We start from the raw sequence: 21,541 nt of genomic DNA on the forward strand, positions 1-21,541 counted from the left end.
AAGAAATAATGTACACACTTTAAAAAAAAGTTTTAATTCCTTGCTCATTTTCACTCACTGGGAGATCATACTAAAGGGTAGAAAATTAAATTTCTAGACATTGTATTTCTTAATTCTCATACCACAAATCAAATTACTTCCTGGTACCTACACTTCAATCATCTTACTTAATCACAGTAAAGAATGCAAATCATAAGAATCATAAAATGAAATAGGGGGATCTAAGCTATACAAATATGTGTCATTTGTTATATACAATTGCTAATATCAAACCTATGATAAATCATTGATAATTCTTAGTTTCTATTTTTCTATGTTCCTGGAATGCACTGTATATCAGTGGTAAAACAATCAAATACTTTACTTGTATTTTACATCTATTCATATTCATATATATCCGAATGCCTTGTTCAACTCCATGTAGCCACATAACAATGTATAATGTTGAATTTTACCAGACCGTAATATTATGTTAGTAATGATATGAGTGCATCAAAGAACTTGCTTCTATCTCCTATCTTGAGCTCCATGACTGTATGGCAAATAAGATGAGATATAAAGACAAAGATATACGAAAAGAATGAAATGGGGGGGGGGGGGTAATAGAAGGAAAAAGATAAAGTAAAGTGAGAAGAAATGGTAGGATAGAAAAAGGAGATAATAAATGTAAGATTTATATTGGGGTTGTTTGTTAAATGGCCCATCAAATCATGCATGAATTTACAATTACTGGTATACAAAGAGTCAAATTTGTGTAATAATTTATACATGTAGATCATAATTAGTGTATGTAATATGAACAAGATGTTTGTAAAGCATTAGAAATCACTATCCCATTTATATGCAAAGTTTTGCACATTTAAGAGAGACTTTTATCTCTCTTTCAATTATATCACTACACAGTCAACTTGAATAATCATCTTTGAATATCTGCACCTATTATCTACCTTTGACTTGGGACACAATAATTTTAAACTAACAAAATACACTTACTTGAAGAATCAAAGTGATTGTGAAGTGTCCTTGAGTTTGTCTTCTTTGCAGCTTGTTCAAAAGCACGGCCAAAGAAACTACAAAAAAAAAACAAAAAAAAACATGGCAGGTGCAATACTCCAGCATGAAATAATGGTGAAGAATCAATGCTACAAAACTGAAGCGAAGGTGTTGTTAAAGTGTTTCAGCCCTTTACTTTATTGAAATGTCAGTATAAGTATTGCATGAATATATAATTTTATGTTTTACAAAGGTGAACTAGTGAGTAGGCCATTACGTAGAAGATAACATATGAATGGGAATACTTGCCAATCAGAACTTAGGTCATCTTAAAGTTCTAAAAACGTTCAAGAATTTCCCTCAGCATCTTATCCATAATTAACTTCCAATTTCAGTAAAGACCAAATGGTTGGGAAGTCAGTTTCACCAATAACTATCATAAGCTACTGAGATATTTGCATCTGACTGGCTCAGAACAAATTAGTCAGTAAAAATCACTGACAATGTGCTTTATGAAACAATCCCCAAATGGACACATTTGTTATGCTACCTTAACTGATGTGAAATCATAAAAAAGACAGGTGTTCAAATTAATTTTGGCTTACAACAAAAGTAACTTATTGATTTCAGAAGACTACTATCTAGACCTAGACATATACAGACTAGTTTTCTTTTTTGACTTTCCACAATTGACAGCTCATAAAAATGATGGTGAGATTACTCCCAAAGTGCTTTTCATGCCAGCCCTTTTATCTCACTGAGGCCTTTCACCATAAAAGGGTACCTGGAAGGAGTTAAACATTCTATCACAGGGTTCGCTAGAAAGTGATATTTGACCGAACTTCACTATGTCACATGATGTAGCTTTGACCAATTAGTGATTGGAATCTCAGTGTATTATACTTACTTTCTTGATGATTGTTCAAGTTCTGGTAGAGGAGGAATGCCAATCACTAGACATGTTCCTCCTTCATTCATCAGAGGGGCTGTCATCACCAGAGGAAGGTTCTTGGCCTTCTTGCTCTTGGACTGTCACAAAGAAAATCAGTGAAAATTGACAAAAGAAATACAAAAACTCTTCAAATGTGAGTAGACATTGAGCTTAATTTGTAAAACACAGTTGATTTTAGTATGATACACATGTTCCATAGACTCTGACCTGAGCTATCTCAGGCTTAGGGATAACATGGTTCATAGACTTTATGTATGTCATTTGGTGCCAATTAGCAACTTTAGAATGTGAAGAGATTATACAAAAAATGCAGCTGTACTTCCATGTATATCACAAATGTTTGATTCATCACTGAGTGTTGTTTAGTAGAATGACTTCAATAATACATTTTTTCATTCATTCTACCCCTTAAACATTCCTTGAAAATATATCTGTTTGCATCTGGTTATTAGAAGAATACATGAATACAACAGATAGAATTTCATAATAGTGGACTATATTTTCTCATCTGAACCATGCTGTATAAAACAGGAATATATAACCTGTACTTGTTACAAACAAAATACCCAACTAGCATTACATAAATATGTATTAAAGTAGAATCTAAGATTCCACAAATATGTATGCAGGCAGCACCAGCGGACGCCAAGCAGCGGCGCGGACGCTGATTGGCTGGCGGCATCGACCAATCAGAGCACACGGTGCCCGCACAGGCATGAGCACTGATTGGTCGGCAGCATCAGCCAATCACAGCGCGGCTCACACCAGATTGCAGTCAGACAATAGCGTTCAGCTGGGCACGCGGACGCTATACAACCCGTGCAGAGCAGTGTCTTTGTTCAATGCATGACAAAGTATAGCAGCTTACAGACAAATCAGCACTCTCCAACAATGTTTGATCCATCGTGAGACAACCGGTCAGATTATTTTACTTTGTATACTTTATTTAAACTTTCTATGTCAAAGAAATAAAATGATAAGAGCGACCAAAATGAGATGGGTTCACCATTTTTTTTCATCATCTAACTTTGCATGGCAAATGTCAACCTTTCTGGATCTTAAAAAAGAAAGAATACTTATGACTATCTGGGGTTTTTTTCAAAATTTTTATGTTTTTTTACTGACAAACATGAAAACATGATAAAAAACAGCAATATTTGAATAGATGTGGTCTCACCATCTTTACATAAGCCTCAAGAGCAAACCTCGCCAACATGGAGAGACAATTAGGATGAGCAAAGAACTTTGTTTCTGGAGTACCCTCAGGCAAGAAAGCATAGAGGAAAGGTCCCGCACTGACCACTTGACCCATGTCCAGAAGACTCTGGACCTGAGTGACCACTGCTTGCAGTTGGAGTTTAGATGCATCAAGTCCAAGGTGAAGGTTCTTGATATAAGACCTGTGACAAAGGTAGAAAACTTGTTTAGACATTGGCTTGACTTTACAGAGGTGGTTTTTAATCCAGGGTTGAAACCATAGTTAATGCAGATTTCATTCATTCATTATGCATAATCTAGCATGTACATGTATATTGAGAAAGAGTCCAATAATAAAAGCTCACTTTTATCACAGATTATGAAGTAAAAATGACGCCTTCTGGTGAATGGGTCCTACATACTTAAATCAGTGTATTTCTAAAATACAGTACATATATTGCTTTAATTAAACTAACAGTATAGATTAGAATATGTAAATTGGGTGCTTTAAATGAGAACATAATGCGTGTTATAGGGATGTTTGATTTCAATAAACCTGCATCACCTAAAAGCTAACATACAGTAAGACAAAAATTGTAATCAGCTGTTTAATTGTCATAACCGATCCCAATGAACCCCCCCCAAAAAAAAAAATAATAATAATACTAATAATAGAATAAATAAATGAATAAAATGAAATAATAAGAATAATAATAACAATAATAATATTTATAATAAAAATTAAATAAATACATAAAAATACATACATAAAAATAAAATAATAACAATTGAAACAAGCAAATGTACCTTGATAGACAATCTAGTGCTTCCAAAAACCTCTTTTCTGATGACTTGTCTTTATCCTGTAAATGATTGATAAAAATGCAAATACAAGTAGTTCCTCTTTTACTATAGTCTCTCATTTTACATGAGAAGAAATGTCAACATATTATCGTTTTGACTCTCTGCATATTTGAATGTATGGGATGTTGTCTTTAGTTGAAAAGCAAAACTTGTTATTAAAATAACACTTTTCTGGATGTCACAGAGACAATATCAAAATCGAGTGAAGCTAGCACATGCATGAAATATCAATTACTTTGTAGCAAAGATATAAAATCAAGTGAAATGAAGTAAATATTTACAATTCCTAAAAGTTTGAAAAAATGTCCAAAAGGTATAAGGAGTAAGAAACAGCAACAGATCCAGCTTCACTTTGTTCAGAAAACAGAAGATACATACCACTGCTTCCAAGACAGCTTCTACTGCATAGGCAATATCAAAGGCACAGAACTGGGAATAAGGAATTTAAAAAAATAAAATGCATCAAAATCACATTAATTAGGAACTAAACCAATTTAGCAATTTAGAAATAATGATTAACACTTTTGCTAGAAAAATATGAATCTAATTATGATATAAAGTCATTGTCCATTGGTTATGGAGATGGAACAAATTATCATATCTAAGGGGATTTGGATGAAGCAATCTTTATGATAGGAAGATTTTTGAAAAGGAAGTGTCTACATTTGTATGGCATACAAAGTGATAGATTGCCCCAAAGGAAGAGGTTATTATCTGCTCTATATTCCTCATCAGAAATTAAAATGTAGAATACTTTCATAAAATTGACACAAAAACTGAAATAATATGACTCAGATTGTATCTCTCTTTCTCTCTCTATCTCTCCTATCTTCTATCACTCTAATAGTCTCTATACCTCTCTCCATCTTCCTTTATCTATCTATATATCCCTTTATCTACCTGAGGCACATACTTGAAGATATGAATCACAAATTATACAGAAAGAAAAAGACTGATAACTAAACTAATAAATTGTGTAAGTATTCCATCAATTATTTCCTATGCTGTGACAAAGTACAGTTTGAAATATCCCTCACCTTATTCTTGAATCCATACTGAGCTAAGAATGATGGTAAGGTAATGTTCTCCAATCTGGGAAGAAAAAATGAAAGTAAAAATCAAATCATTGGCATAATGAAATATTTTGGATACTGAATGCACCTAAAGTAACAAAACCATACAAGTATAGATTTTCTTTTTTCAATTCAAGCTTCTACTAAATAGGTTGGTAGAAGCTTGAAGACCATCCACAACTGATGAATTTTCTTTATTTTCCATAGAAGAAGTTTAACTTGTGCATAATAGCTTTTTAAATGTATAAATTTTATGTAATTTATATATTAAGCCTAAATGATAATAATAATAACTCTTATTTACCCAGGGTATCTACTTCAGCTGTAAGCTGATCTTCTAGCGGGCAATGTATAACATAACATGTTATTATTACCCTTCTCCAATCTAAATACTGAGCGCCTAGCAAGGTGGAAGTTCCCATTTTTACAGTCTTTGGTATGACTCCGATGGGGGTAAACCCACGACCTCCCATTCATGAGCCATAATTTGTAAACATGAAACATATTTGATCATCAATAAATACTATTTTTTTAATTGAATTGAAATGATTTGAATGCTCTCATGTCTTAGAAGAGTGATAAAAGTTTGAAGAAAAAAAACTGAGACATACCCAAACTTCCTTGCAGAGCTTTCTAGGAGCTCCCTGATAGTGTTCTTATATGTGATGTCCATAGCTGTAAACTTCTGCTGACATTGAGCCAGAGGTAAACCCATGTCAGCTAAGAACTCATTTAACTTCTTCTGACCTTTCAATGTCCATAACTTGAGACTGTAATGGAGAGAGAGGTGAAAATACAAAGTAAAATATTACCTAAGGCTATATAATTCTGTTTACTTTTGTTTCACTATTTATTTTCACAATTCAATTTTACTTATCAATTTATCAATCAATTCATGAATTCCTTTCTTCAATCACCTGTTTACTTATCACTTTTGTCATATATTCATCTACTGTATGAAAGGGTTTTTTTTTCAACAAACTCTTTTATTTGAGAGAGGTATACAGCATGGTTAATTTGAATGGATCTTTGATTGCTTGCATTACAAGCAGAGATATTGTTAGCTTGCAACTGTACTCCAATATTTACCAGGTACTCAAAACAGGTAATCACACTTTTAGATGATTCTCTTGCATCTACATCAGCAATATACCAATTTCATTCTTAATCAATACTCTTTTACATTTATATTTGCTTTCCTTCTTGTTCTCCTCCAATTTTTTACATTTCTTCTTCACCTTCTTTTTGACACTCTACTTCCTTGGTAACTATGACCAAAGGAAATACAACTACAACTACTACAGTCATTACTTCTGCTACTATTACTTCCACCAACTACTACTACTACTACTACTACTACTACTAAAATAATCAGATAACTTATGACTCACTTGCAAGCTGTATATGATGAATGCTTCAAACTCTCCAGGATAGACCAATGTCTGTACAGGACTAGCTGCAGACTAAAAGTATCATTGTCAAGGAAAGGTCATTCAATGAATTGAAAATGTTCTTATGAAAGCCTGTTTCATCTCAATTAAACGATGAATTAATTTCATTTTACAAGTTGATGTGATTCTGATTTAAAAGTCAGTAAATCACATATGACTGAATCATAAAATACTTCTTTCCTTTTTTATCACAATGGCAGTGTTTTGAACAAAAAAAAATCACAGCCTACTGTGAAAAAAAAATCATTATCTTTGTTGGACTTCCACTCTGAATCGAACCAATATGTATTAAAGATGACTCCTCATCTAACTCAAAACAAATTAATACAAAAACATAATGGTATAAGTAAAATAATAATTTTTCAGACAGAATAAAAAGGATCCCACAATCATCATGGAGCTCCATCAGTTTTAAAGCATGGATGATAAGAACATTGATTTTAATAACCCTTCCCCCTAAAATTTTCATTTTAATGTCATAAGGAAGGATACTCTGGCATGAATGATATCTTCATTGTGTTGACTGAGACAGTGTTTTCTTCATCTTCTGCTCTGTGGTTGTGACGTGCAACATGACGATTCAATTCTGTCACATCAGACACATACTTCTCTCTGTCACACAAATTGAAAACATGGAAACTTACAGATCAAACACATGAACACAGAAAAAAGCAATGAATAAGATTACAGTTATCAAAATCTATCCTGAAGAAACCATTGAATTTTGTTCGCAAGATATAATTAACTGAAAATACAGAATTGTATATCTACCAGAGTTATAAAGTAAAAGAAAGCACATGTTCTTATGATAACAATGAATTTGGTTTGGTTTGATTATTAATTCTTTGGTCCAATCATTGGAGGAGCAAAGTACATTTCTCCAATCCAGCGGATAGGATTCAATTTCATCACATTTTAAAGTTTCAATCTTATACATAAATTTACTCCATTCCAGTTACCAAGTCCTCTAAGAGTTGACAACAGCACTACAACAATGACCAATCGGAAAATAATAAAAACCGAAAAGAAAGCCTCTATATTCATACAATTTCAAATAGTATTTTGCCCTGTGAATGAAGTAATGATTAAACTCTTACCTGTCAATCTTCTTGTGAATGAGTTGATCTGTCAGTCCTACAATCGCCCACCTAAAAAATAAATAAACCACATCATTCATGCTGTTTGCTCTCCCGGTACTTTAAAATGTACCAAACTTCATTTTGCAACATGACACAGGTCAAACTTGAGCCCAATAAACATTCATGAAAGGGTTTGTTAGTTTGTGACTGATCAATTCAGATTAAACTAGTTCAAAATAAAAAAATAAAGAAAAAATCTTAGTTAGATTCATCTAAAATTTAATACGTATATAATGTATACTCTTCTTGATATTTTTCTTTTATTTTTTAATAAAGTTAACATGTAATGCAAAACTTCAACCAATGAAATCATGCAAGAAGGGATGCAAGGTAAGTAATGTAAATAATACTTACCAAAGCAAGTCATTTGTATCCTTTGACTTCTTCCATGCTAAATTATACATTACTACAGCAGCCTGAAATAAGGATAAAGATGGAGAATTATATCATTAATTATCTACACTGTCATATTAAAAGTACATTATTAATCAACATATGCTAGGAAAACTTCCATTGTTTTAAGGAGGCAATTCATCATCAGTGTGAGATTGTGAAACATTTTTATTATATAATTTTTATAAGGACTCCAATCACAAAAACAACAAAATCAATAACAAATTATAATATTGAAAAAGGATACTTCATTTATATATTTCCATACATGTATGTAGATAGTACACATGCATACTACAATGGGAAATACTAAAAACATTAAGATAATCGTGTATACCATAAATCTAAAAGATCATGAAAATGATGGTATGTTACAATTCCTTTTTTTCAAGTCTTGAGAATTGCATTTAAAAAACACATTAATAATTTCTTTAAATAAGAGTAAATATCTATTTCCCTGGATTCATAACTTACTGAAGAACCATAATATGAAAATTCCTCATAATCAAAGAGAATCTTGCTCCTTTTATCTTCCCAGTTCCTCCTCTCTTGACGCCTGTTCATTCTCCTTTCCAATGCATCCTGAAATAATACAAACATATAATAGCTAAAAACACACATTTGAAAAACAAACAAACAGGTTTTTATGCATTATCTAAACCAGGTTGCATATAAGACAGAAATGCCATGTCAGCTTCATTAAATACTGTGTAAATAGACATGTACATTGAAAGAGTAAGGGTTTTTTTTTTTTAGCAGAAATGCATCAACTGTTCACCTACAGGTACGGGAGTCTTTTCTGTTCTCATCTCATACATGAATATTATCCATACTACTCACAACACTTTGTTAAAAAACATAAAATACTGTGGTCCTCCTCTTAATGCTCTCTATACAAATAGAATCATCTAGATACTCACTTTGTTCCTGTCATATCAAAGCAACAAAATGCATCAATACTATTCAATACTATAAAGTCACTTTATGCTCATTGTCACTGACCACTGATGTGGAGTTATTCCTTGTATAGTTATCCTGTCCAAGAAATAATGAAGCCACAACATAAAAAGCAAAGGAAATTTCATTCAATAAATTGTAAAGGCAGCCATGTCTTTACATTTTAAACTTAACATTCTCTGAGATAAGCCCTACCAGCAATGTGCACAAGTTTATTAAAGTCTGTGTTTTTCAACATGCTTGATTTTGTTAACATTATAACTTTAAAAATGTAAGAATTGACCACACATACCTCATCAAATCTTCGTCTCTTGCCTGTTGGTTCTGGTGAATCACTTTCTGCCCCAGAGTCATCACTGTCAGACTACAAATTTTTTTAAATATTGAAATAAAAGTTTGAAAAGACAGTTCTCTAAAAAATTGATTCAAACAAATTATATGTTTTTTTATGTACATGTTACTCCCAGTTGAAAGTTGCCCAATCACTGAGTGATCATATTTACATATTGCACGACAATTGACTAAGAAATGTTATTCAGATATTCATTGAAACCATATTTTTACATGAAATCCCACAAAAATGTAATTTCTGGTTAGTGGAACCATTAATTTGATTCCCATTTGACCAAATATATCTATTTTATATCTAATTTAATGAATCAGTTACCTCATCGTCTCTGAAGACTTCTTCATATGATGGAATATCAAAATCATCTTCTGGGCTCATCAAAAACTTGATCTGTAATGCATAAGAAAAACACTTAACTTTCACAATTAACAACACAATTAACTTTCTGTGCAATTTATGTGGTGCCAATTTGATGACTGTGACCCGCTAAGAATTTTTAAACAAGTGGAATCCCTCTAGCAGTCTCACCCGCATGACACGATTCGATATAGCAGCAGTGCTAACTTTGAAAACAGCTATTGAATAATTATTCACAAAAGAAAATATTCATATGATAATAAAATACTGTCCATTGACCCAAAATGACCTTTGACCTTGGTCATGTGACCTGAAACTCGCACACGATGTTCAGTGATACTTGATTACTCTTATGTCCAAGTATTACGAGCTAGCTCCATAAAAATTTAGTTACGATGGAAATTCAACAAATACCCCTAACATTCCCAAAGTTCATTGACCCTAAATGACCTATGACCTTGGTCATGTGACCCGAAACTCGAGCAGGATGTTCAGTAATAGTTCATTACTCCTATGTATTTTGGAAGCATCTAAGTTCTTCTTCCATGATGAAATATCCCATTTTCCCCCCTGACTGATCAACATAATTTTTTTTTTTTTTTTTTTGCTCACAAAATCTAGATGAACCAGGATCTCTGTGTTCTACTGGAATTTGAAACAAAAAGACATAACAGCTTTCTCCAAAGGTATTTGTACGAATGAACTGTTTTAGTCCAAGGAAAATGTTCACCACCCAAATAATTAGGTGTGATTTGGCATTCTAGACATGATGAGTTTATATCAATTTTATCTGTTGTGGTAAAGTAAACCTTGCTGTTCAAATCCACCTCACAAAAGTCTTTCCAAAACTAGTTTCAACCAACCCAATAGATATTCCTTTGGAATTTTGACTTTCATCCAACTTAGTAACTTGATAATACGGGAGAATAACATTGAGGAATTACTGACCTGGGTCTCATTGTAGATATTCCAAAGATGCAGAGGTCGATGGCTATCACATATAAAGAAGACTATATCATCATCAGGTTGTAATGATTCCAGAATATTGACAGTTCCACCGCAGTTTATTAGCACCACATACTTGAGCTAATGTGCAAAAAGAATAGTGAAACACATTTTGTATCAAAGCATACATGTACATCATAAACCACTTCATCATTACAGCTACAAATTAGTAGGGCTGGATACAAGAGATTTTTGTATCGTCTAGTGATTCTTGAATTAAATTACTTGGAGAGGAACAATTGCTTGATAGCTTCAGCCTTCACAAACTAATGCTTTAGAGATAACTTTGTTTTCATATTCATTTCAGACCAAGACCATAATTAAAACAAATTTCTGCTCTTACTATTGTTTGTAAACATAATTCTTTTGGGCCATGTCACACACATTTAACCTGTTGATTACAAGGCCTTTATAAGATGTAGAGTATAAAAATTAAATCTTCAAATCATGCATCAATCAAAGAGTAAAAAATTTTGTTACATTTGACATGAATTTTTAGGACTTCTTTACAGTACATAAATATTCTTGTAAGGTCAATACAACTTATACAAGTCACCTAATCACCTGATCAAGCTCAACTATCAGGTGACCTTATCACCTGATTAGCCTGAGCTATCACATGACCTACATGTACCTGCTCTGAGTGTTCCAGATAAGCTCGTTCTACATCATCTTTTCCTGATACAGGCACCAAGGTGTATTGTACATGATCCCATTGGAGCAATGTCTGCAGGATCTTACAAGCACACAAAGCATCTACATCATTAGCGACTAGGACCAATACTCTCTGTGGAGAAAATTGATAAAGAAAGATTTTCATTCTTCGAATGTAACTTATTTCATTTATTGTATTATGAATTTCATAGTGATGATTTCATCCCATATGCATATTCTGGTCGGTATGCAAATGAGGGAACTGATGACATCACACACTCACTATTTATTTTGTATTTTATTATATGAAATATTGTAATTTTCTCCCCATTTTCCTGTGAAACAAAGTTTCATTTCTCCCTTAACATGTTTAATTACCATTGCTTAACATTTTATGGTTCAGTCAAGTTGGTCCTTATTGTCAAATCTGTAAAAAATGAAATTTTGTATAATTCAAACAATAAAAAACAAAGGAAATAGTGAGTGAGTGACATCATCGATTCTCTCAGTTGCACGTGACTAAATTGTGCATATAACTATTTTGTGAAAAGTAAGCGAAACTTAAAGGAGAAATATATTGAAAATCGTAAAAATGGAGAATCATATATCAAATCAAAGGAGAAAATAAGGAGAACACGATGGTGTACATCATTTATCATGGAGACCGATGGAACTCAGTTAATTGATAGTTTAAAGTTCTCTCTCTGAATGCTTCAAACACGCAGAATTACGTCCGCGAAATTGGGGATTTTTTATGACGTCACTTTCTGTACGAGAGGCGTGATTGGCTCTCCCTGTTGCGAGGGTACGTTTTCTCCACATTGTCACTGAATACTTCGATCACGAAATGAAAGAAAACCCATAATTTTATCTAGATTTGGATTTTCAAATTGATGATTTTGAAGATGAAGAGAATGATGATGAAGTGAACAACAAAGTGACGTAGTTGGGGGTAAATTGGGGGAATCGATGATGAGGAGTCGGACAATTCAACTTGCAACACGATCACATGCCGATCCGCTACCAACTTATGCAGCTGCTAAGTGCTAGCTACACCGCGCGTGCCAAATTGAATTCACGAAAATGACTTACCACACTGTCCAGACAGAGTCTCTTACTTCTGTGACTATGAAGAAGGAAAATAATGATAAAACTGTACTTACAAATAAGTGAATGTAATCCGAACCTGAAGGCAAATCAACTCAACGAATAGCAGCAGACGATATGCACCGATGATGAACTTCATGTGGCTGGGATAGATTGTCACTTGTTCTGTTTGATGTAATTTTTATCTCATTAATTTGACAAAATTACGAAAATCGGGGAATTATTTATCTATATAAAAATATAGTAACATCTCGTATAATTTTTAAATTACGATAAAACGTTTTTTGAAGGAAAACGTTGAGGTAAATTAAAATTGGATGTAAAAGATCCCCAACATGCGTAGCTTGATTGAGAGCTGTGCAACACGTGCATAGATCTACTCTCTCAGCCAAGGCGAGAAAGCAATACGGCATGTTTGTGATTTTGATTACGATCACATATACGAGCTTTTAAAAGGTTTTATCGTAATTAAAAAAATAATACGAGATGTTACTATATTTTTATATAGATAAATAATTCCCCGAGTTTCGTAATTTTGTCAAATTAATGAGATAAAAATTACATCTAACACTAACAGAACGAGTGACAATCTATCCCAGCCACATGAAGTTTATCGTCGGTGCATATCGTCTGCTGCTATTCGTTGAGTTGCCTTCAGGTTCGGATTACATTCACTTGTTTGTAAGTACAGTTATATCATTATTTTCCTTCTTCATAGTCACAGAGGTAAGAACTAAGAGACTCTGTCTGGACAGTGTGGTAATTCATTTTCATGAATTCAATTTGGCCCGCGCGGTGTAGCTAGCACTTAGCAGCTGCATGAGTTAGGTAGCGAATCGGCATTTGATCGTGTTGCAAGTTGAATTGTCCGACTCATCATCATCGGCGTAATTCCCCCAATTTACCTCCAACTACGTCACTTTGTTGTTCATTTCATCATCATTCTCTTCATCTTCAAAATCATCAATTTGAAAATCCAAATCCAAATAAAATTATGGGTTTTCTTTCATTTCGTGATCGAAGTATTCAGTGACAGTGTGGAGAAAACGTACCCTCGCAACAGGTTTTGCATGCAAGTGGAGCTTCACGTGGGAGAGCCAATCACGCATCTCGTACAGAAAGTGACGTCATCAAATTCAAGTCAATTCAGAGACCGATGCGAGGCATATTTCGGAGAGGCATTTTGAGCGTTTTTTAATCGGCGATTTTCACCTTATGTATTATTTTCGTTATTTTTGAATGACCCAATGATAATCCCCACATCATTACCTTTCCATTGACATATAATAAGACCACATTCATAATCAATATAGTTCTCCTTTAAGTGTCATAACTTTCTTATTTTACATCCAATTTTGATGACATTTTGTACTTGTCTGATTTTTCTCTATTGATTTAAATCAACATTTTTCTGAGGTGGACTTGACCTTTAAACTTTTCTTTGCTTCCTGCTCCCTTCCTCTCCCTTTTCTTTTCGTTCTTTCTCTCCTCCAATTATTTTCTCTTTTTTTATTCTCTCCTCCCTTCATTCTTTCCTCCCTCTCTTTCCCCCTTTCTTTCATTCTTTATTTTTTCCTTCTAATTCTTTCCCTCATTCTTTCTTTCCCTTCCTTCCTTCCTGTTTTTCTTTGTTTTTTCTTTCAAAGAATGAAGGAAACATTTTTCTTTCCTCCTCCTTTTTTTTACTTTCTTTTTTCCTTTCTCTCCTTTATTTTGTCTTTTACACATTTATTCATCTCTGCTTCCTTTCTTTTTCTTTCTGTCTCTATCCATTTCAAAGAATGACTGAATCAAACCTTTTTCCTCTTTTTCATTTTTTCTTTCATCCTTTCATTCTTTTTTTTTTTTTCCTTAATTTTCCCCTTAATTTTTTCTTTCTTTCCTTCTTCTCAATTCATCTCTTTTCTTTCGTCTTTTCCTTCTCTCCTTCATTCTTTCGTTCACCCTCCCTTCCAATTCTTTATATTTTTTCACAAGTCTAACTTAGTAAAAACTAACACTACAGTCTTTACAGACTACACTAACAATATGTGTAGCCTACCCTTGATCTTTTTTGTTGATTGTCCCGTATTTCATTTTCTGGTCACCCTGGGCTCTGTGGAGAGTAAGCATACGTTAGTAATTGATTTTTACTCCTATAAGAGCTTCCTGGCTAAATGTATGGTAGGGGGTCCTAAAGCTGCGCGGGTCCTAAAGCTACGCACCACTCATCGCGCATACAGTTTTCATGGCAAATGCGCACTCTGTGTGTGGAACTGTGACTGCAGAGTGATGAACGATTCCTATTCAATTTTTTCTACAGAGGCTGCAGTAAATCTCTAAATGCAGAGAAAACCAACAACTGTTTGGAATTTTGGAATTATATTCGCTTTAAATTTAATTTTAATCTATAATAATATGAATATTTTTCAGAAAAAAAAATTTGAGGCACAGCCACAGGAAATACTTTTTTTTTGCATGGTAAATTGAGTGCGTAGCCGTAGCTTTAGCCTAGGACCCCTTCTACATTGGGTGGCAAAATCAAGAGATGTTCGGAAAACACGGCGGGATTTTCGTATTAGTAAAGACATTAGGACCTAAGTTAGACCTAGTGAGTTTTGCGATATTTTCTTCTTAATCTTGGTTAGGCCTTAGGGCCTAGCCACTCTAGGCGACACCCCAATACTTACCCGTGTTAATAAACTGGGACTCCACTCACGCACATTTGGGCCGCCCTAGCTTGGAACTAAGCATCAATATCAATTTAAAATATATATCTACAAGTTATGTATAACCTATTTACTACTTTGATAATGCTTAATCGGTACTCACCAGTTCTTTTGATGTATTTTCTCAAGAATTCCCACGGATTTGTCCCAAATCTTGCGACAAACCACGTCGCGGTAGACAGCTGTACATTCTTTTTTATTTATAAATAGAGCGCCCCTTTACGATAGTTGTTAAGAACGCGGCCAAATTGTTAGGTTTTTTGCACTGTGTCCAAGGCGTTTTTATTTTGTTTGATTTTTTATTTTTTAATAAATATTTTGTTAAATAGCGAATTTTACGTCAATATTAAATTTATATCACAAAATATTTTTAATTGTAGAAATATATATAATATCATGCAATTATTTATTCTATATATATTTTATAATAAAATTTATAATTGTTGCGGTCTTTAAAAAAGGATAGTCGATCGATCAGGTGATGACTACTCGTATCACGTGATCTGAAAATCAGCTTCGTACCGCTTTGATCGCACTCGACGGGACCGGACTGACTGCCAAGAAAAGATCGAAAAAGGACTCAAATGTAAGTTTCCCTTTATTTTATAACATTTAAAGTATGAGTAGGATTATAGTTAATGGGCAATTTTTTAATAAATGCTAAACAAATGAGGACAAAGCTTGCATTTTTCTAGTAATAATCACTAATATCATAAAAATACTTGGGTGCAGGACTTCTAACCTGTTTTTAACGCATTGTCGCCTATGAGGTCCATACATGTTAATGTTTGGACCTCATTGGTACTAGGAGTGGGCCTAGCCTAGGCTAATTGACTTAGAAATAGAATTAGGGTGTCTGAAGCCACACTGAAAAGTGTCAGCATAAAACAGGCTAATTTAGGGGAAAATATGGCACATTTTTTCGGGGAAGTTCAGGCTACTAGAAAAATGTGATCTGAATTGATTATTAACTTGTGTTTGGCATGTATGGAAAGAGAAAATTCAGGGGCTTCTTTTGACAGTCAGGACAAGTTTATATGATCATTTTAAATAAGGATTTAGAGATAAATTGCAAACCCTTATTTTTGTGTGTGTTGAGATTGCCATTTCTCCATGCGTTTTCTATGGGAAAATGAAATTTCTGTTTTGCACAATTTTTTTCACTTTGTCTCAATTTTTCATTGTGATCTGGTTTCCAAATCTTTATAAAAATCATACCATCAGATAGAGCATAAAAAATCCTATTGGACTCTTTATGGACAAGTTTTTGGCATTAATAATAAATTTATAACAGCTCTCGGAAGCTAAAAATTAGGATTTGTGTGTGTCCATTTCTTAACTACAGAGTACAGTCTATGGCAGAGAAATGCTGAAAATTTACCTAATTTCATTCTTTTTTTTTTGCAGCCAATAATTGGATTTTTTTCAAAAATGTTACATTTCTGTCAGTCTGAAGGTCATTTCTCTTCAAATTCACAAAGAAAACATGATATTTTCTTGAAATAAGAAAAATAATTTTTTTCTCCAGACACCCTAATACTGTTTGCCACAAATTAGTGACAGATATTTGTTGAAATATTAAAATTGGGATAGTTTTTATTGTTTGAAAACAAAGTGCATAGCTTTAAGTCCCCCCATCATATGTAGTGTAGTAAAATGTTACAGCCACACGCTTGTATGTGAGTAGACAGGAATAACCGTCGTTTCTGGGGATTTATTCAACAATTTCTGACATTTTACTGTAATCCCCATTTACCGACGGTAGGGTGTACGTGTGGGCTCGCATGTGTTCTCATTCCCTCCCTTTTGTCAATTCACAGTCCAAAGTTTGATGTAATTTTACACATCGAATTTACAATCTAAGGATGTATAAACAACAAACTTTTAAAACTTGATTTTTTAATGTTTAAACACTTTAAACGATATAGATGAAAAAGGCATGAAAAATATACTTTACCGATGTTTAATTGGGTTGAACACGATAAAAATGGTCAAAATGGCAGCCAAACTATAAAATATTTACAAACGAACGTCAACAATCACGAATGTGATATCGATATTGCTTTCGATATTATACGATCTGCTCCATATGCGAACGAAACCGAAGATAAACGATACTAGTTATACTAGTACTAGTACTAGTTATAATCGCGATATATCGATTCGAGACATTAAGTTAATAACGATAATGACGTCATTCAAGATGGCAACTTGCAAGAAAAACCGTCAGGTCAGGTGAAAATGTCTTAGATGACAGATTTCTCAATCATCCAGAGGATTTTTTTCAATAACTCCGGCCCAAGGTATGCAATTACTAATTATTATTTATATTTCCCTGATAATGGAAACCTTGAAACTTTCAATTTTGCTTAAAAAACAGGGAACAACTGCAGAATACCCGGACACTGCGTTACCTTATCGTTGGAGAGCCAACGCACAACGATGTACTTAAGCTATCAAATCAGAAAATCAGCTATAATAAATAATTGAATGATTTACAACTTACAAGTATTTTTTGAATAGATTCTAAGTGTTCAGACTGCACTGTAACGCTAACGATGCGAGCGCGCGCGATTAGTATGTAGACCAACAGTGTCCACGATGCCAACGATGTGTATATTTTCGTAGTACGTGTAGGCCAACACAGTCCGCGATGCTAGCGGTGCGTTGGTGTCCGTAGTACAGGCCAACACTGCCCGCGATGCCAACGATCTATATATATATCTGTGTGCATCTGTAGTATGTAGGCCGACATTGCCCGCGATGCCAACGATGTGTATATTTTCGTAGTACGTGTAGGCCAACACAGTCCGCGATGGTAGCGGTGTGTTGGTGTCTGTAGTCGGTACAGGCCAACACTGCCCTCGATGCCAACGATCTATATCTGTGTTCTGTAGTATGTAGACCAACAGTGTCCGCGATGCCAACGATGTGTATATTTCCGTAGTATGTGTAGACCAACATTGCCCGCGATGCCAACGATGTGTTGGTGTCTGTAGTACAGGCCAACATTGCCCTCGATGCCAACGATGCGATCATATCTGTAGTTGCCTATGTAAACCAACATTGCCCACCATGGCAACGATGTGTTGGTGTCTGTAGTACATGCCAACAGTGCCCGTGATGCCAACGATGCGATCATATCTGTAGTTTCCTATGTAGACCAACATTGCCCGCGATGCCAACGATGTGTTGGTGTCTGTACTGTAGAGTACAGGCTAACATTGCCCTCGATGCCAACGATGTGAATGTATCTTTAGTAGGTATAGGCCAACAGCGCCCGCGATGCCAACGATGTGTTGGTGCCTGTAGTAGATGCCAACAGTGCCAACGATGCCAACAATGTAAATGTATCTTTAGTACGTATAGGCCAACAGCGCCGGCCAGGATGCCAACGATGTGTTGGTGTCTGTAGTATAGGCCAACCTTGCCCGCGATGCCAACGATGTGAATGTATCTTTTGTATGTATAGGCCAACAGCGCCCGCGATGCCAACGATGTGTTGGTGCCTGTAGTAGATGCCAACAGTGCCAACGATGCCAACAATGTAAATGTATCTTTAGTACGTATAGGCCAACAGCGCCGGCCAGGATGCCAACGATGTGTTGGTGTCTGTAGTACAGGCCAACCTTGCCATCGATGCCAACGATGTGAATGTATCTTTAGTAAGTATAGGCCAACTTTGCCGGCGATGCCAACGATGTGAACGTATGTTTAGTATGTATATACCAACAGCGCCCGCGATGCCAACGATGTGTTGGTGCCTGTAGTAGATGCCAACAGTGCCAACGATGTGAATGTATCTTACATAGGCCAACATTGCCGGCGATGCCAACGATGTGAATATGCCTGTAGTAGAGGCCAACATTGCCGGCGATGCCAACGATGTGAATATGCCTGTAGTAGAGGCCAACATTGCCGGCGATGCCAACGATGTGAATGTATCTTTAGTAAGTATAGGCCAACTTTGCCGGCGATGCCAACGATGTGAATGTATGTTTAGTATGTATATACCAACAGCGCCCGCGATGCCAACGATGTGTTGGTGCCTGTAGTAGATGCCAACAGTGCCAACGATGTGAATGTATCTTACATAGGCCAACATTGCCGGCGATGCCAACGATGTGAATATGCCTGTTGTAGAGGCCAACATTGCCGGCGATGCCAACGATGTGAATATAACCCTAACCCTAACCCTAACCCTAACCCTAACCCTAACCCTAAACCCTAACCCTAACCCTAAACCCTAACCCTAACCCTAACCCTAACCCTAACCCTAACCCTAAACCCTAACCCTAACCCTAACCCTAACCCTAACCCTAAACCCTAACCCCTAACCCTAACCCTAAACCCTAACCCTAACCCTAACCCTAACCCTAAACCCTAACCCTAACCCTAACCCTAACCCTAACCCTAACCCTAACCCTAATTGAATTCAATTCCCATTGAATTCCTTCAATGGGAATTAAAACTTTATTTCATATTTTAATGAAGAAAAAATGAAAATATTTCATGTATAAAAAATACAAAAGAAATAGAGAGTGAATGACATCGATCACCTCACTAACCAGGATATGCATATATTAAACTGTTTTGTGAAACCATACTTTGAAACGCTTGCCAACGATGTTTTGAATGTTGCATTGCACGGTCACATCGTTGGTCGTTGGCTAGCGGCGCACCCAACGATGTATAGCAATAGCTAGTAGTAGTAGGTAATTTAAAAGAGTGTATTAATCTTGTACTATTGCACCTTCACATCGTGGGTCGTTGGTTAGCCAACGATGTTTTAAATGTTACATGGCACCGTCACATCGTTGGTCGTTGGCTAGCGATGTTTTGAATATTATATTGCACCGTCCGTACCGTCACAACGTGGGTCGTTGGCTAGCAGCGCACCCAACGATGTTTAATTATAGCTCTAGTAGTAGTCAAAGGGCAAAGGTCATTACGTATGGCCTGGATGCATTGCTCGTACGTACCGTCATACGTACGTACGTACGTAGTATAGTAGTAGTAGTAGTACCAGTAATGCATGTACGTATATAATAGTATGGATATATCTAGGCTATATACCATTGAATTAGTATATAGCTATAGGTCTTGACATCGTTGTGTTGGCTGACCAACGATTGGGTAGTGAGCAGTGTCGGGGTATTCTGCAGTTAAGCCAAAAACAGTTTTAAATCGCGATCTATAAAACGCTAGTTCACTATACGTTGGCTGTAGGTACGGGGCCCCATCCCCTTCAGTCTATGTATGGTGAGTGGAGCCAACGTAGTTCAGCGGAACAACCAAAATACAGAGACTGAAGCTTTTGGTCTAGTATGTGAGTGACTGTGACTGAAAAAATAACACTGCAAAAAAAAATAACTCTTACTCTTAGACTTAGTAACAAACATCGATTTGAGCGGGTGGGACCGTACTTGGAAAGACGGCGATGAAATTAAATACAAACGAATAGAATTCATATCAAGTTCACACAATGAAAACACAGTAGAAAATACTTACATGATGTAGAATAACGTCATAGAATTGTGTTTTAATGTCTGTAATGAACATAATGTTGCTGACTTGGAAGTAAATATAATAAATCTGATGACAATAGGCTCCAATACTATTTCATTTTTCCCGCGGATGAGGGTCAAAAGGTAATATGCTGAAGTTAGAAGTAATTTCGGCACGGGGATACTTTATAAAATTGCCAATTTAAAAATTTAGAAGAAACGAAATGTATTCTGTACTTAGAAGAGGTATTGATCTTGATGTAACTCATATGCAGTGGCGTAGCTATACATACGGCGCGGGCGGGGGGGGGGGGGGGGGGGCAGGTGGGCACGTGCCCCCCCCCCCCCTGAAAAAAATTGGCTGAGCAAAAAAAGGAGAGAAAGAACGAAAAAAAGAAGGGAAAGATAGAAGAAAAAAGAGGGGGAAATGAAGAGGAGGGAGACAAGTGAATAAAAAAGGTGAGGGGAAGACTTTAAAAAAAAATTCATGTCACGATATAAAATTTTCATTCACGTTCTCCTTGTCTGACGTTCGATGAGATTCATATCTTGCTCAATATAGGTTAATATGGAGCTTAACGTATTAATTAATTTAATTTTTAAACACTTTAAACGATATAGATGAAAAAGGCATGAAAAATATACTTTACCGATGTTTAATTGGGTTGAACACGATAAAAATGGTCAAAATGGCAGCCAAACTATAAAATATTTACAAACGAACGTCAACAATCACGAATGTGATATCGATATTGCTTTCGATATTATACGATCTGCTCCATATGCGAACGAAACCGAAGATAAACGATACTAGTTATACTAGTACTAGTACTAG

General features: G+C 35.2%; 1 protein-coding gene across 1 annotated transcript; it reads right to left on the reverse strand.

Moving 5' to 3' along the window:
* Positions 1-314: 314 nt before the first annotated feature.
* On the reverse strand, positions 315-20,993 carry LOC129253565 (cell division control protein 45 homolog). The gene is made up of 18 exons (XM_064109149.1): positions 20,711-20,993; positions 11,365-11,517; positions 10,674-10,811; positions 9,687-9,758; positions 9,312-9,383; positions 8,537-8,644; positions 8,024-8,085; positions 7,628-7,678; positions 7,023-7,142; positions 6,471-6,542; positions 5,691-5,849; positions 5,044-5,098; positions 4,385-4,435; positions 3,950-4,005; positions 3,123-3,345; positions 1,901-2,022; positions 994-1,070; positions 315-532 (listed from the first exon to the last, which is right to left on the reverse strand). Exons 1-18 carry the CDS (start codon positions 20,759-20,761, stop codon positions 468-470), a joined length of 1,707 nt encoding a protein of 568 aa, XP_063965219.1. The 5' UTR covers positions 20,762-20,993; the 3' UTR covers positions 315-467.
* Between the last annotated feature and the right edge of the window lie 548 nt (positions 20,994-21,541).

Source organism: Lytechinus pictus, chromosome 2 (genome assembly GCF_037042905.1).
Source record: "Lytechinus pictus isolate F3 Inbred chromosome 2, Lp3.0, whole genome shotgun sequence".
In the NCBI taxonomy this organism is placed as follows: Eukaryota; Metazoa; Echinodermata; class Echinoidea; order Temnopleuroida; family Toxopneustidae; genus Lytechinus; species Lytechinus pictus.

Excerpts from the sequence above, each read along its gene's own strand:
- LOC129253565 (XM_064109149.1), bottom strand. The coding sequence starts at position 20,761 with ATGTTCATTACAGACATTAAAACACAATTCTATGACGTTATTCTACAT. Across the intron at positions 4,006-4,384 it reads AAGCTGTCTTGGAAGCAGTG|GATAAAGACAAGTCATCAGA; the intron begins GTATGTATCTTC and ends AATCATTTACAG. Across the intron at positions 2,023-3,122 it reads TTGAGGCTTATGTAAAGATG|TCCAAGAGCAAGAAGGCCAA; the intron begins GTGAGACCACAT and ends TCTTTGTGACAG.